The 15425-nt window shown below is 37.6% G+C and overlaps 1 protein-coding gene across 1 annotated transcript; it reads right to left on the reverse strand.

The window, feature by feature from the left end:
• Positions 1–237: 237 nt before the first annotated feature.
• LOC110449361 lies at positions 238–1512 on the reverse strand. Its single transcript, XM_021496179.1, has 2 exons — positions 505–1512; positions 238–297 (listed from the first exon to the last, which is right to left on the reverse strand). The coding sequence occupies exons 1-2, from the start codon at positions 1510–1512 to the stop codon at positions 238–240; spliced, it is 1068 nt and encodes a 355-aa protein (XP_021351854.1).
• Between the last annotated feature and the right edge of the window lie 13913 nt (positions 1513–15425).

The raw sequence follows: 15425 nt of genomic DNA on the forward strand, positions 1-15425 counted from the left end.
AGTTTGTTTCTCGCATAAAAGGTATTTGGACATCACACTCTATAAATCCTAAATAATTCAGAGCAGACCCATTTGCCACAGTGATATCCAGACCTAATAAACTCAGATCATTCATCTCTGGTTTATCTTCTAACCTGTCATAGAATGACTCTGCTATAGTGGATACCTGTGACCCACTGTCTATAAGACCTTTGACTTTTTGACCTTGAATGTAGACTATTCCTTCGTTCGAAACACCTAATAGCCTATCCAACACATCCGCTTGGCCATTTGATTGTTCACCAGCCTCTGGTTGGCCTACAGCAGAGACGGTTATTCTTTTGGGCTTTTCTGATTTTTTTTAGATCCATGGCCTTGATACTTAGAGTTTCCTTGCCCACGACCTTGACCTTTACTCTGACCTTGACCCTTACTCTGACTTTGACCTTGACCTTTGTGGTATGACTTTTGACTGTTTAGTTTTTCAAGTATTTTGTCAAACTTAGAGTCAATCTGAGAGACAACCTTCTCCTCCAATAGTTTCAACTTTTTGTCAAAGTCTTTCGAGATGTCACCTACGCTCAGTTGATCAACCTCGACTGAAACTGCTTGGTGCTGACCTTTTTTCTTTTGAGTAGTGTTGTTGGCCAATTCCAACTCGCTCTCCACTGTCCTGATCTCTCGTAAGAGTGAATCGTAATCAGTCAGGGTATCATACTTGTGACGAGTTTGACTCTTTAATTTATCAGAGTGTAGTGATGTCCAAAACTTATGCCTAAGAAGATCATTTTTGGCGGATTTTGGTAATGACCCATTCTCAATCGCGATTTGCAATACTTGCTCTAATCTACAACCAAAATTGGTAGCTGGCTCATCAGGTTTTTGTTTGGAGTTAAAAAATTCTTGCATAATCATGCCATGTGTAGCTATATCTCCAAATAGAGCGTCTAGCTTGGTTAAAATCTCCTGTGGAGTGGCCTTCTCTCCCAAATGAACCAATGTCCTTCTGGCAACACCCCGCAATGAGCGGCGTATTGCCTGAACCACCGTACTCTGGGATAATTCCTGGTCTGACATGAGACAACGAATCTCATACCTCCAATCAGAGTACAGGACATCCCCTTTCAAAGGAGGGTTCTCACCTGAAAACAGAGGTGGTTTAGGGGTTTGTTGAGGCCTTGAGTAAAAACTGGCCTCCGAGAAACTATGATCGCCTGCCGCGATTGAGCTAGTTCTCGGCCTAGTATAGGCGTCCTCCTCCACTGGTGAGAGTATACTCACCCTAGGTTTAGGAGCAACAGCGGGGGAAGTACGAGAGCCATCCCGTTGCTTAGGGATAATAATATAGTTCCCCATAGCTTTTAGAGATTTGATCAGCTCTTCCTCACTCATACCTTTGACTTCCCCGTCCTCTTTTTTTAGGTCCTTAGGATCAATCCCTAAATTGCTTATCGCCTCTGTATCCTTCAAAGGAGGGGGTAATTTATACTGGGATTCTCCATCCTCTGAAGTTAGAGCATTTTTTTCAGCCATGTTTGATCGAACTGGATTTCTCTTTTTTTTTTTACTTGAAATAGATAGATCAAATACAATCGGAGAAAATCTTCTCCGTCAGGCGTTTCATCCAATACCGAGCTAATAACTCGGATGGATGGATCCCGTCCTTAAATAGATCGTAGGCGACGGTACGATTGCGCCGACGGCTTGAGTACCTCAATACATCGAGGTGAAACCTTAAGGAGGTGACCCCTACTTTCTCGTTAACCCGACGGATGTAGGAGTTTAAGAAGTCTATCCGACCAACCAATATCTCATCCTGTTCAATAAACTGCTCAGGGTTTTTATGTCCCTTGCATCTGTTCCATATCCCTATACTATAAGGGGGAATCTCCAGGAATGTAAGTTTGACAGTTGGAAAATTTTGTAAAAAAACAACAATGGAGTCTATACTGCTCCTGACATACCCCTCACACTCTAAGTCTGAGGTATGTGCTAGGTTAATGTACCTTCCTACCTTGGTGGTAAGATCGCAGGTTCCCAACCAAACATATAAGACAATATTTTTATGTCTGCGCACTCGCTCAGGTAAAAAACATTGGAGCCAATGCAGTGCCTGACCAAAAGTACCCCCTGCCCTACACTGAAATTCCAGATTATAACCTAAATTTTTGATGATATCCTCATTTCGTTTCAAAAAATAGCCTTTACTACTGGTCACAAGAATGGGATATTTATTCAGAAAATGGGGTGGGGTAACAGGCTTTTCTATATATTTGGTTAACTTACTTACACTCATTTAGAAATATTCATGACTAAACACATGTGTACTAGGTTCTGAAAGTGCAAATGCTTTGAACTTACCTTGCATTCATGTGCTTGGGAGACACTCAGGAAGGGATACGGGATATGGGAAGGTTTTGCTACTCATGGTAATTCTGGTGATGGTGATGATTATGACAACGATGATGATGATGAATGCAGAAACGAGGATTAATGATCCCTGGTAAGACAAAAATTACGAATAAATATTAAACAATAAACATGTATAACGTACTAAATGTTGAAGTTGCTCAAAACAATTTTTTTTTTTTTTATAAATAAATTCAAATTTTTGGCAGTGTCCAAACTGGTTTCGGCATAATTTTCACACTTAGACGAAATCACATATGATAAAGAGTTCTCCAGGTCAGTCGACTGGCGTTCACGCCCGTGTCCACCATCTTAACTGTCCTCTTTTCCTCCTTAAAAACCCTTAGGATTGACCTGCCGAACCTTTTCCCAGGTCAGGTCCATCAACACCTCCACGCCATCATTTCCCCATGTAGGTAGTGTTCTCTTACTCTGGTTCCTTAGCGAACCGGAAGTCGCCGGTGTGACCTTCACCTTTGCGGGTAGGAGGGAATTCCGGAAAAACCATACACACAGGTTCGACGGCTGGCCCTGGTTTTATTTACGTGGGCGCCATTTGTAGCCCCTTGCCCCTCAAATTATAAGACGACAGGCTTGGATGTTTTATCTTGTTTATTCCCGTAGGAAAAACCTGTAATATTAACAAACGAATACAATAGATACATTTGATAACACATTGACCTGAACTTACATACATCGAATTGAATACAAAGACGCGAGTATACAAGACGGTAAATTACAAACGTACAATGACAATGTGAACATTACAGACAGACTTACCAGGGCTGATACGGATGGATGTTGACTCCTACGAGTCCTGAAGAGGAATGGCTGGAGAGAGTTGGGTTGGGACGTGACAGGACTCCGGTCTGCCCGTGCATTCCGTTTATACTCCTCACCCCATTCAACCAATCATACGCACGCACGTACATACTGACATGTATTTACTTATGTAAGAATGACAATGTTATGCACGTGATAGATGATGTGTTAGTGCAGTGAACCTAGTACACATGGGGTACAGGGTTACATGGGTTACATAGATATGACACTGAGGTAAATGTCTTTGATTTATTATGTTCTTCTTCTTAAAAATGTTTTGAAACATCCTATATTGGAAGGACGAAGCTAGCTGTAAAACCTCTAAAAGCACCAACGAAGCTGCTTGATCGCGTCGTGGAAGTGCTCTAATAACGCAAGTCATTGCTACTTATGGATGTTATGAGAACTCTTCATGAAGTTAATCACTCTTTGATTCCGGTTTGGTTTAACTTTGATTGATGACGTTGTTGTGAACTGTTTTCTACTTAAGGGTTTATCCATGCTGTGTATGATAAACCGTACACGCTTAAATTTGTTTTAATAGCATGCGTCAACTGTGTTCATGCATTATCAAAGAGAAAAAGCATGTACCTCCCATTTGGAAGTAGAAACCCATGTATTAGTCCCGTATCAGAACGTACGCTCCTATTATCAAGTACACTTATACTTGACAAAGGACAGTTCTAAATTTAAACCCCATGAACAATCCCTCTGTTCAGTGCATAATAACTATTCCCGTAGTTTTTATGACCGCGTAGAATGTCCCCCTTTTACCTTGACTAAACTGATATCAAAACGTTTCATTGTTTAGGTTAATTTGTTAACGCTACTACATATATTCATCCTGCAACTGAAGGAAAATGTAACATACATGTGAGTTGTAAAATGATCCTGTCGTTAAATTAATCGTGAAAATTATTGAATTAGCTTCGTAAAAAAACTAAAAACTAGCTCAGTGTCGTAAAAGACTATCAATTACAAATGTGTTATTACTTAGATTAGACATCCTATGCTACCATTCATCAAAATATACAGAAACAATTATATTTTAGAACTCTTTCGTTACGAAGGAGCACATTTGCCAGCATACAACTCAATTTAGCGTCATTTATTATTCTGATTGTTCTTGCTGTTATTGAAATCTGACAATTTAAACACGGTGACAATTTCGAAATATCGGAGAAGCCGAACCCGGACGTTGGACAGACTCCAAGTTTTCAATCCTTATCACTTGTATTTGATGATACGATCTACCTGTTTTAGTGTTTTTATCTACGTGGGCCATACCCACTTGACACATGACACAATGAATATGCATATCTGTTACTCATGTCGTTTACAATGTCCTTCAAATGACCTCTGAAAATAACAAAAATTGTATGGAAGCCAAAATTCGTAGAGCAGTACCAACATTGCTAAAATATGGTTACAATTTCCCACACAATTTCACATTGGAGATATGCGTCAACCAACGGAGGCATATCGTTGTCCGTTGAAACCTTAACTACAAAGACTGTTAATGTTAATAATTTTCTTAAGAATACTTTGACCAGTATTTTCCGTTTTTTCATTTGTCAGAGATGAATAATGAAATGGAATATAGTTTCAGAAAAGTGAGTAATAGTGATTTTGATATGTAATATAGTGAAAATAAATTGTACATTTAGCAGGTTCAGTGTTTTATGCTGTATTGAAGAGTATGGGCAATTCCGGTCAGGTTTCGTTACAGGGAGCGTCAGAAGCCACGATATTTCATCTAAGATTGACATTTCTTAACCCATCCACTTTTTATGCGACAGCCAACCGGCAGATATTCAATTGTGTTGCCTCTGCTCTCAACCAGATGAATGAACGGGTTGTCGAAAATTAAAACATAAACCCTAAAAATATTGGCTACCATCGGGACCATATGGGACAGCATAGGGATCAATAGTAGGGAGACTATAGGAATAACTATTTTAAATTCCTCTTCTTATGTAATTTCTGAGGGATTAGAAACAAATTTAATGTAGATAATCTAAGTGCAAAGGGGACACGAGTTTGTATAAATACAGGTTGCGTCTCCCTCTGGGGGGGGGNNNGGGCAGAGAGTCGGGCCAAACAGAGGAAAGTTAGGGAAATCTTTAAATGTCATCTTCATCCATACGAATGGAGGGGTTTTGGCAAGCGGCATTCATTTTTGTATAAATGGAGGGTATGGCCCCCTCGGGGCAGATGGTTGGGTCCCATTAGGGTGAGCATAGGGACACATTTTTGAAAGTATTATTTTTGTTTGTATGAATAGAGGGATTTGACACAAATTTAGTGATGAGCATCCTAGGACAAAAGGGATTTAATTTTGTATTCAGTGAGATATGGTTAAAAGGGACTCAATTTGTGTATTATAAACAGATGCTGTGGTGCCCTAGGGAGCAAAGGGGTGGGGTCCATGAAGGAAAACGTCGGTATTTTTTTGCAAACAAATCTTCTTTAAGAATGTAGGGATCTTAACAAAATTAAGCTCAGACAAATTGATATTAACAAGGACTCGATTGCATTCGAAAGGTCGAATGTGCGAATCCCATGGGGGCAGAGAAACGTTGCCCGATAAGGTAAATAGAGATAAATAATTATAAAAATCTTTTTTTTTCCATAAAAAGAAAGAATCTTAAACATATTTGATATATAGTACTTAACCTATGTTTATGTAAGCCATACCCTCACCTCAATGCGGACTGAAGGTAGGTATTTTAACAAAATTAAGCTTAACCAAATCGTTTATTAACAAGGACCAAATAATGTAAGAGTGTTGCTGAAAGACAGATTCACTTTTTGTAAATAGTTGAAGTATGATAAACATCAAGGTGAGCGTCACAAGTCCTTGATAAGGCTAACAGGCGACAGAACAATAAAGACCGATCAAATGTATATTTTTTAATAAATTAAGAAAAAAAAATTATGCTTCCATTTTTTACTGAAACATTTGTTCCATCCGTGTGTAGGCATCTGGTTAGATCCGAAATTACATGAACCATTTTACATCTACCGTGTAGATTTTGCACAATAATCTTCACATATCTAATAAAATATTCACCGAATTTGTCGATACGCACATATTAGCATGCGTACTGACATGGGAATGCACATTCTTTGTCAATGTTAATCCAAATGTGTCGTATCAACTTTGGTATCAGGACATTCACGAATTCTCCAAAAAATCCGCCTCGTCAGCATACAGATCGAGCGCTCGCAAGTATGGGCAGGGACAAATGACCGACCTTTGAAAGCTTCGTTCTGATTGGTCAGTCCGCTGTAGAATGACACGTCACGAGCATAGGCCACATAGTACTTTACTTCGTACTTGAAGCAAGGTACATACAACGTTTCTAAACATATTAGTTAAAGTGTGTTATAAAGGGGTTAGTATGTTGTTTTTCGTGTCTATACTTGCGATGAGAACTAATTGTGTAATTGACTTCCATATTTTGCACATAATTACATCAACATACTGCTTTGATTCAATATGCTGAACTATTCTATATTTCTACAGTGTTTGACAAGTGATATGACCTCCTTAATATTAACATGAAATTAACTATATACAAATTATTTCGTCTGTTTTAAAATCTTTAAAGTCTGACATATAACAGTATATTGAATTCTGCTTTTAGTGCAATAATCCTCACCCGTTTTAATATATTTTATCAAAGTATTGCCTTGATTCACAAGAGCTGGACACACAATCAAAATATCACCAGCATTTTAAACACAAGATACAGGGATAGCATTACTAACTATTTTGAATACCTTCAAACGCCGAAAGGTACATTTGCAATACGTCTCGTTTGAGAAATATCTAACTAAGACAAATTGTATTTGCTTATTGTAAAAGCTGAATATTTATTTTTGTTATAAGGGGAAATAACAGGCTATTGATAGTGAAACCTTGACCAGCCGTTACTTCATCACCTGGATGAAGACATTTAAGGAAGTCGGGACTCTCAAGTATGAATGTATCACCGCCTTTCGACAAACCCTTTTTTGATAGTGTTTTTTTTTTTATTAATAATGGATGCATGACTCGCCTCTAGTTTTCAGATTTATCTGATGTTGCATTAATGTATTTGCACGATCTATTATAAATGTGGTTTTAACATAATTCTTACGACATAATTCTGGTATAACTGCTCATAAAAAGTCACGAGGCAACCGAGTCTTTAAGTTAACTAGAAAGTAAAGGTAGCTCAGAATTAATGGTCAGCAAACAACAAAGTTTTAACAATGTCAACACAATAAAATGGATAAATATTGTTGCAAAACTTGTACAAGAGTTAGACATGCAGTTAGTGTCAAACCTGTGTATAATTTTGAAACATTTTCATTTGATAAATCACTTGAGGACATTGTCACAAGACTAGTTCTGCAGTTAATTTCCATCTCTGCATAAGTCTTTTTTAAAAAGGGGAAATGAAGGACTCCTAATCAGTACCGCATGCACCTGCATATACACATGTGTGATCTTGTAACGAATTATTTGCCCAATGAGTCCCATTGGTAGCAGTAGATACTTGTGGAGGTGTTTGTTCAGCAAAATAAGCACTGCGTGGTGATACAGCTTCCTGAACTTCAAAGTAATCTCAGCTCATGCTGGTAACTCCTAAATATCCATCCGTATCTTCAAAACTAAGAGAAAATAATAAAGAATCTAGACTTTATATTGCCAGTTAATGATATCAACATCACATACTATATACGTATGAGCTCCATTGAGGTCAAAGGTCAAGGGGAACTTTGGTGTAAGGTAATGTATAGTCTACAGTTGTCTATTTTACATTTAACTTACTCACCACTAATTCTACAATCTACATTTGAGACAAATTCAATCTGGTACATGTAACTGAGCGAGACTGGGATATCTCAGTCGAGAGCTAAGATTCTATAACATACATGTATCCCAACCGAGACATAAACTAAGGTTGGGTAGTTACATAATCTTAACCTGAGTAACTGATTATATCATCGACTTACTCCGCTTAGCAGGTCACTATACGTCAAATGGTTCAGTACTATTCATCTACTTTAGACATCACCATTAACGACTTTTTTTAGGTTTGTAATATTTTCATCTATATAAACATATCATATCCGAAAAAAAATGAATATATGTTGAAGCAAGTTTATATGTTTAACATTCAGTAATAAAACAGATAAAATATTGATCTTAATTTTAAGCTTGGGTATAATATTGAATTTATATATATGTAACCCGATATTTATATTGTGTTCATTATATGCATATGAAGATACACGTAAGCGTTCGTGTATATATTTTACCTGAAAGTACATCACATCAGAACAGTTAACCACACATCCACGTTCCTGAGCTCCGCTCGTCACACCTGCATTCCAGGTATCGGGCCCACTCAGTTCATGGCTACCGGCACATATCGCTCACCATTGTCCGCACTCGGGATCCTCGAAATACAATTGGTATTTTATTTCGTTGGTTTAAAGAAAACTATCAATAAGAAATATACATATATAACTTTACACATAAACAAGAGGTCCATGGGCCTTAACGGTTAACGAATAGAAATATTATTCAAAGTGACAAAACACAATAAAACAACATTATGCAATATCTAGCATACAAATTTATGACAGAAAACTATTTGAAACTAGCACCTCTGATTCTAATTAACGAACATAAAGACATTTTAGCACACTAACTCATTTGGTCCCACGCCCTACAGCCCTTGAGGGTAGGGCTGGCTCAAAATGTTCAAAGTATAAAACTGTCAACTCAGGGTTATAATTCCAATCAAGTAATCAACATGTTATATCCAAAGTATCATTTGCAAATACAAACCATAACCTAGGGTAATACAATTCACAAGTTTGGTGAAGCACCTTAAAACCTTTCCATCTATGACGGATATTTTATTTTACTATATCTGGGTCTTGAGAAGAAGGTTTTGAAATTTCAGTAAATTTGTCCCTGGGTGGCAATCAGGGCTGATTTGTGCATACCATCAACTGCTATCCAATACTGATAATGCTAACCCAAATTGAATTAATTATAATGTAAATATATCAAATTCTGGTCCAAAATGTGCCATGGAAGGTGTCTGCAAAATTTCATTGAAATTGGTTCAGGGGTTTTAGAGAAGAAGTCGACGGACGACGGACGACGCACGACGCACGACGCCGGAAAAAAGACGATCGCAATAGGTCACTTGAGACTTTGTCTCAGGTTACCTAAATAGCAAATATATTCTTTCACACCACCACACATGTTTTACCAATAATACAGTTTATTTATCCATCGCGCTGCGTAGTTATTTTACTTACTTTAGCTAACGGTGGGGATCTCAATCATTTCAAAGTTATGAAGAATAAAGTCCCTAAGGGTGAAGCCAGATCCCAGGGACCACTCTAATATATGATATTGTATTTTTTCTTAATGCCAAGCAATGGTATATATGGTTATATGGGGTGGGGATCACAACTGTCTCAAAGTTATGATGCAACCATTTAGTCCCTAGGAGTAGGGCAGAACCCCAGAGTCAATAATAATATCATAATTGTGTTCGTTTCTTGACGCCCATCAAACGTATATATGGTTATGGGGTGGGGATCTCAACAGTTTTAAAGTTATGGCACAGAAGTTAAGTCCCTAGGGGTGGGGCCAGTTCCAACAATCAATCCTAATATCATAATTATATCTGTCTCGTTATGCCCAGCAATAGTATATATGGTTATAGGGTTGGGATCTCAACTGTTTCATTAAGTTATGGCTCAGGAATTAAGGCCTTAGGGGTGGGGCCAGACCCCAGTGGGAATTCTTATATCATAATTGTATTCGTTTCTTGATGCCCAGCTAGCAATTGTATACCTGCTTATAAGTTTGGGATCTCCATAATATCTAAGTTAAAAAAAATGTTTGGTCCTGCCCCTCAGACCTAGGGGTCAGCCCTTAAATTGGTACAATTTTGAATCATCACTACCTGTTAATACTTCAATTGGTTGATATCCAACACTTCGTTCCAGAGAAGAAGCCCTTTTCAGCAATATGGCCAAATAACCCCTTTTTGGACACATCGTTTAGCCCCCGGGGGGGTGTCAGCCCCTCCATTTGTACAATTTTGAATCTCCACCACCTACGAATGCTCCTAGTCAAATTTGGTCAAATTCCAATAAGCAGTTAAGGAGAAAAAGTCGTTAAAAGGCACAGTGGTCTAGTGGTAGGACGCCGGGATCATGACCGAAGGGTTGCGGGTTCGAGTCACGTCACAGTGTTGTATCCTTGGACAAGATACTTTACTCAGCTTGTTCCAGTCTACTCAGCTGTAAATGAGTATGTGGTTGGGCAGTGCTAGAATTGTAGAATGCTAGCTTTGAGCGCAGAAATGGCAGCACCGGCTGTATTGCTCCCTAGGGAGTTGAGAAAGATATTGGCTGGTTGCAAAGGCCCTATAACCACGGATAATAATTTATGAACCGCCTTGTCACGACCTACGAACTAGGTTGTGATAAAGCGGTATATAAGAACCTCAAACTATTATTATTACTATTATTGTTTGAAGAAATTGTCGACAGACGGATTCCGCGGTATGGCATAAGCTCACTTTGGTCCTTTCTACATCTGAGCACTTATTACTTATAAAGCTTGTTAAGTTTATTCTGCTCATATCGGTGATCATGAATGGAATGATAATTTATTTGTCTTAGGAATATCATGTTATCTTTACTTAAAATCAATAAATGATTGTTGCAGTATTTATTACATGACCATTTTCATATCGTTATCAATTAATAGACTTTTATTGAGGTGAATATGTGGTCATAGGAATTATATGGACCTAAGGAAGTGACACTGACCTTCTTTTCGGTCAATATCAGCTTCTCAGGTTCATCATATAACCACATATCCACCGAAATAAAAGTCCTTAGTTAATTGTTATCGTTAAACAAGATTGAACATATGCAAATTGCACATTTGGAAGAGATCGAGCATTGTGACGTTAAAATTGAAATGACATCATAAGTGAATAATATTAACCTGCTGTTTTTCTAAAAATAGTAACATTTAGTCAATATCACAAATTAGTAACTTCCACGTGATTACCTATGATACTACAAATGAGATTGTAGGAAAATATGTGACATCTAATTTTACCCCCTATTCACTCAAGACCCTGATATCAGCCCAAGAGCCTGAGGGCTGATGTCGGGATCAAAGGCTAATACTGGGTATGATATAAAAATGGCCATGTTTTAAACTATTATGATATTCTTGTTAAGAATACAACAGAGATGTTTCAGATAATATTTCAAATTTTATTTGGACAAAATTTCAAATTTAATTAATGATAATTTATCAATTTTATAATAAAATTCATTGTATTCTGAACACGTATATGATAAATATAGATTTTGTATTACATTTACTGAATAAATCGCCATTTTTTTATGTAAAAGGAATATTTCTTCTCCGTGAGAACAACGCGTTTCTGGTTTGTAGTTTGTGTTCTGCGTTCCTGATGGACAATAACAAAAAATGGGCGAGATGATTTTCTAGTTGTGGAGGAGAAATTATTTCAATCTATCTGTTTTCATTTTGTGTAGATAACCAGTTGGCTACAAGTTTTCTATCGCTTACCGATTCGCAAATGAAGGAAATTCGCAAATGTTTTTCCTGAAGTTTTGTTTTGTTAAGTGATCATCTAGCTTATATAATTATTCTGTTTGCAAGTGTCTATAAACTTGGTCTCCATTAGCAGACCACGTACTTGTTTTGGAATCAGGCGCAATATAAACTATAATACAGATTAAAATCTGGATATTTAACCAGGCTGATACAGGCTGTGATGTCACAGGGCTGATACAAGTTATGTTATAACACATTAGGCTGATACAGGTAAATTATTACACACCTGACTGACACATTTGGGAGGGTTATATCGCATGGGTAAAATTGATTGTATTCTTAACAAGAATTCAGAAATAATGTTGAAGCAGACTCTCTACAAACCGGAACCCTCTACAATCCAGAACTCTCTACAAACCACCCAAATAATATGGTCCCTCTGGTGTTTGGTCTAAACAGAGTCCACTTATCATCAATATCCAGTCACATTTCATTAAGGTATTGTGCAGATTCAATCCAATGTATCAAGAGTATGATAATTAATTATGCATAGAATTTGCTGAACTTTAAACTCAGCCTTTGTCTTTCTATAATATGAAATATTGACCAAGACCAAAAAAAATCTGGACATAATATTAGTACGCTTATAAATTATGTGCATATATGGCTGAACTTCAAATTTAGCTTCAGTCTTTGTATATTGTACATGATTACAAAGTTTGATAACATTTGAATGACATTTAAGCAAATTACCTTGTGGAAACTAATGATGCTAATTAATTATATATGTACAGATTTTGCTAAAATTCAAATTTAGTCTTTGCTTTTTTTATAATACAAATATTGACAAAGTTTCATCAAAATCCTGTCACGATTGTTGTGCAGAAAACTTAAACCATCAACCAATCAGGGGGCATTATGCTTATTAATAATGCACAGAATTTGCCCAGCTTTAAACTTGATCAGTCTTTGTAAATTGTACATGCTTGGCAAGATTCATTAAAATCAAACAATATTTAGCCACAAACATCCGATCAAGGTTTTGATGGACATACAATAATATATTATAATTTTCTGTAACATTTACCTTTAGTTTAGGTGGCATTTTCACCAGGCTCTCCAAGTTATGATCATTTTTTTTGTCATACAGTGCGACATATTGGGACTGATTTGAACTTGATTGATGTTCAACTGAACACTATATCAATTGATTCCTCTCGATTGGTTTGGTTTAATTTTGTTTAACTTCCTATCAACAGCTAAGGTCGTTTAAGGACGTGCCTCCATGTGTGTATAGTGTATGCGCACTTGCTTGTGTGCATGTATGCAGGAGACAGGGTATGTTGGTGTGCTTCCCCTGGAACTTATTATTAATGGTGTTAACTTGTATTTGTAATGCTACAAATGTTCAGTGCAGAAGGATTTTCTTGGTTTTGAAAATTCTGTGCACTCATGTACAGTCATTACATGTGTGTTACAGAATGAAAATCTTGATAAACTTTCTTAAACACAGACAAAATCACTATCATATTGATGCTTTATAATGTTGCGGCATTGGATTTTGTCAATCACCGGGAAGCAGGAAGCTCCTTTGGTTAAGATTGTCATGTATAAGAGTTTGGAGGTCATAGGTTTGAATCTTGGTCTGGTGGCAATACCCATATAAGGATTTTGTGTTCATGTCCTCGGAGTCAAAGACTATGGGAGGAATGTATGTGAGCGGAACTGGAGTAGGTGGATCGCTGGCAACCAGTAATTAGCTCAATTAATCAGAGTGCAATCTAGAGTTCAGAAATCCAGGTTGAAATCCCAGACCGACCTTATTGAATCTGCTGAAATAGGTTTAATGTACTGACTATAATGGTTTTTATAATCATGATGTGGTCAAACATGTCTGAATTCGGTTAATAATTATAATAATAATAGTGATATAAAAAAATAACCCTCTATAATAATTATATGCTTGATATTCGAAGCATATTATTGGGTATATTCTTTTATTTTAACATTATTAATTAACAGAACTTCCGATTAACAGCTGCTGTGCATTATATAAGGGACCCGAGAATTTGCAATAGCTATATTTGGACCTAAACTAAGGTGTTCAGAGTAATTATACATGTTTAAGGGTTTTAGATTGACGAATTCGGAAACTCTGAACACCTTAGTTTATGACCAGATATAGCAGGTAGCTGTAACAAATTATCAGGTCCCTGTGCTGTGGTATGGGATTTAAGATGTGGAATTGACATAAAAAAATGTATGGGCCTATATGATTATGGTTTCACAATCTTTCTAGGGGTTTTGTCAAACAGAGAAAAAAAATGAGTATGCTAATTACTAATATCCCATAAGGCCTGTGATAAAAAAAAGAATCTTGTAAGCTAATTTTCACATCAATGTACAAGCGCCTCGCCGATGGAACGGAACAGAACGAGTGTAGAACGGAACGAAACGAAAGCTCCACTCGGACTGGGACGGAGCGAAACGGAGCGATTAGGGTAGAGAGTATTTAATATGGAACGAAGCAGAACGAAACGAAAAAAAAAAGTCTGCTACGGAAACGGAACGAATTGAATCTTGAGAATGAAATGAAATGAAAACGCGGATGAAATGGAATGAAAACGGAATGAAAACGCAAAATCTGTCAACTGAAACGCTGACACCCCTGTACCTCGGTTTGGCGATATAGTCGATACACTGACTGGAGCAATTTTTGTTCTCAAAATTTAACCTGAAAGTAGGTTATTGGCAGGTTGGGGATGACAAGGCTAAGACAGCTTTTAATGTTGGTAAGTTAGGCTTGTATGAGTGCAATCACATGGGCTACGGTCTTACTAATGATCCAGCCACCTTTCAGAGGATCATTGAGAAGTGCATGGGCGAGATACATTTAAAGGAATGTTTAATCTTCATAGATAACATACTCATATTTTCAAAAACATTCAAAGAGCATGTTCGTAGTCTAGAGGCAGTTTTCAATATATTAGCTGAACATGCCATGAAGCTCAAGGCTTCGAAATGCGAGTTTTTCAAAGCCCAGTTACCTATTTAGGACATGTTGTATCCGAGCATGGCGTATCCATAGACCCTGAATATACGAAGGCAGTCACTGAGTGGTTAAGGTCAGAGAATATCAACGAGCATACGAGACGCTGAAGGCTTAGCTGGTAGATCCGCCTATACTAGTATATGCTGATTCATCGTTGCCGTTTGAACTTCATACAGACGCAAGTTCGCATGACCTTGGGGCTGAGTTGTACCAAACTCAGTCTGGTGAAAAGAGAGTGATAGCGTACGTCAGTTATGGAATACGTCCCAGTGAGCGAAACTATCCGGCTAATAAGCTTGAGTTTTTGCCACGTAAGTGGGCGGTAACAGACATATGCCATGGACACGTCTATGCCAACTCATTCCAAGTCGTTACCGACCACAACCCGCTAACTTAAGTGCTCACTAAAGTTAAGCTGGACGTAACCAGCCACCGCTGGGTAGCATCATTAGCAAACTATAGCTTCACGCTAAGGTATCAGGCGGAAAACCAAAATCAGGACTCTGATGGACTTTCTCATGTGACCGAGTTGAC

The sequence above is a fragment of the Mizuhopecten yessoensis genome, unplaced genomic scaffold (assembly GCF_002113885.1).
Source record: "Mizuhopecten yessoensis strain PY_sf001 unplaced genomic scaffold, ASM211388v2 scaffold4599, whole genome shotgun sequence".
NCBI classification, from domain to species: Eukaryota; Metazoa; Mollusca; class Bivalvia; order Pectinida; family Pectinidae; genus Mizuhopecten; species Mizuhopecten yessoensis.

What these genes read in the sequence shown, in the direction of transcription:
- LOC110449361 (XM_021496179.1), bottom strand. Translation starts at nt 1,512, where the DNA reads ATGGCTGAAAAAAATGCTCTAACTTCAGAGGATGGAGAATCCCAGTAT. An exon ending in TGAAACTATTGGAGGAGAAG is followed by an intron (nt 298 to 504) that starts GTTGTCTCTCAG and finishes TCTCTGCTGTAG; the next exon opens with GCCAACCAGAGGCTGGTGAA.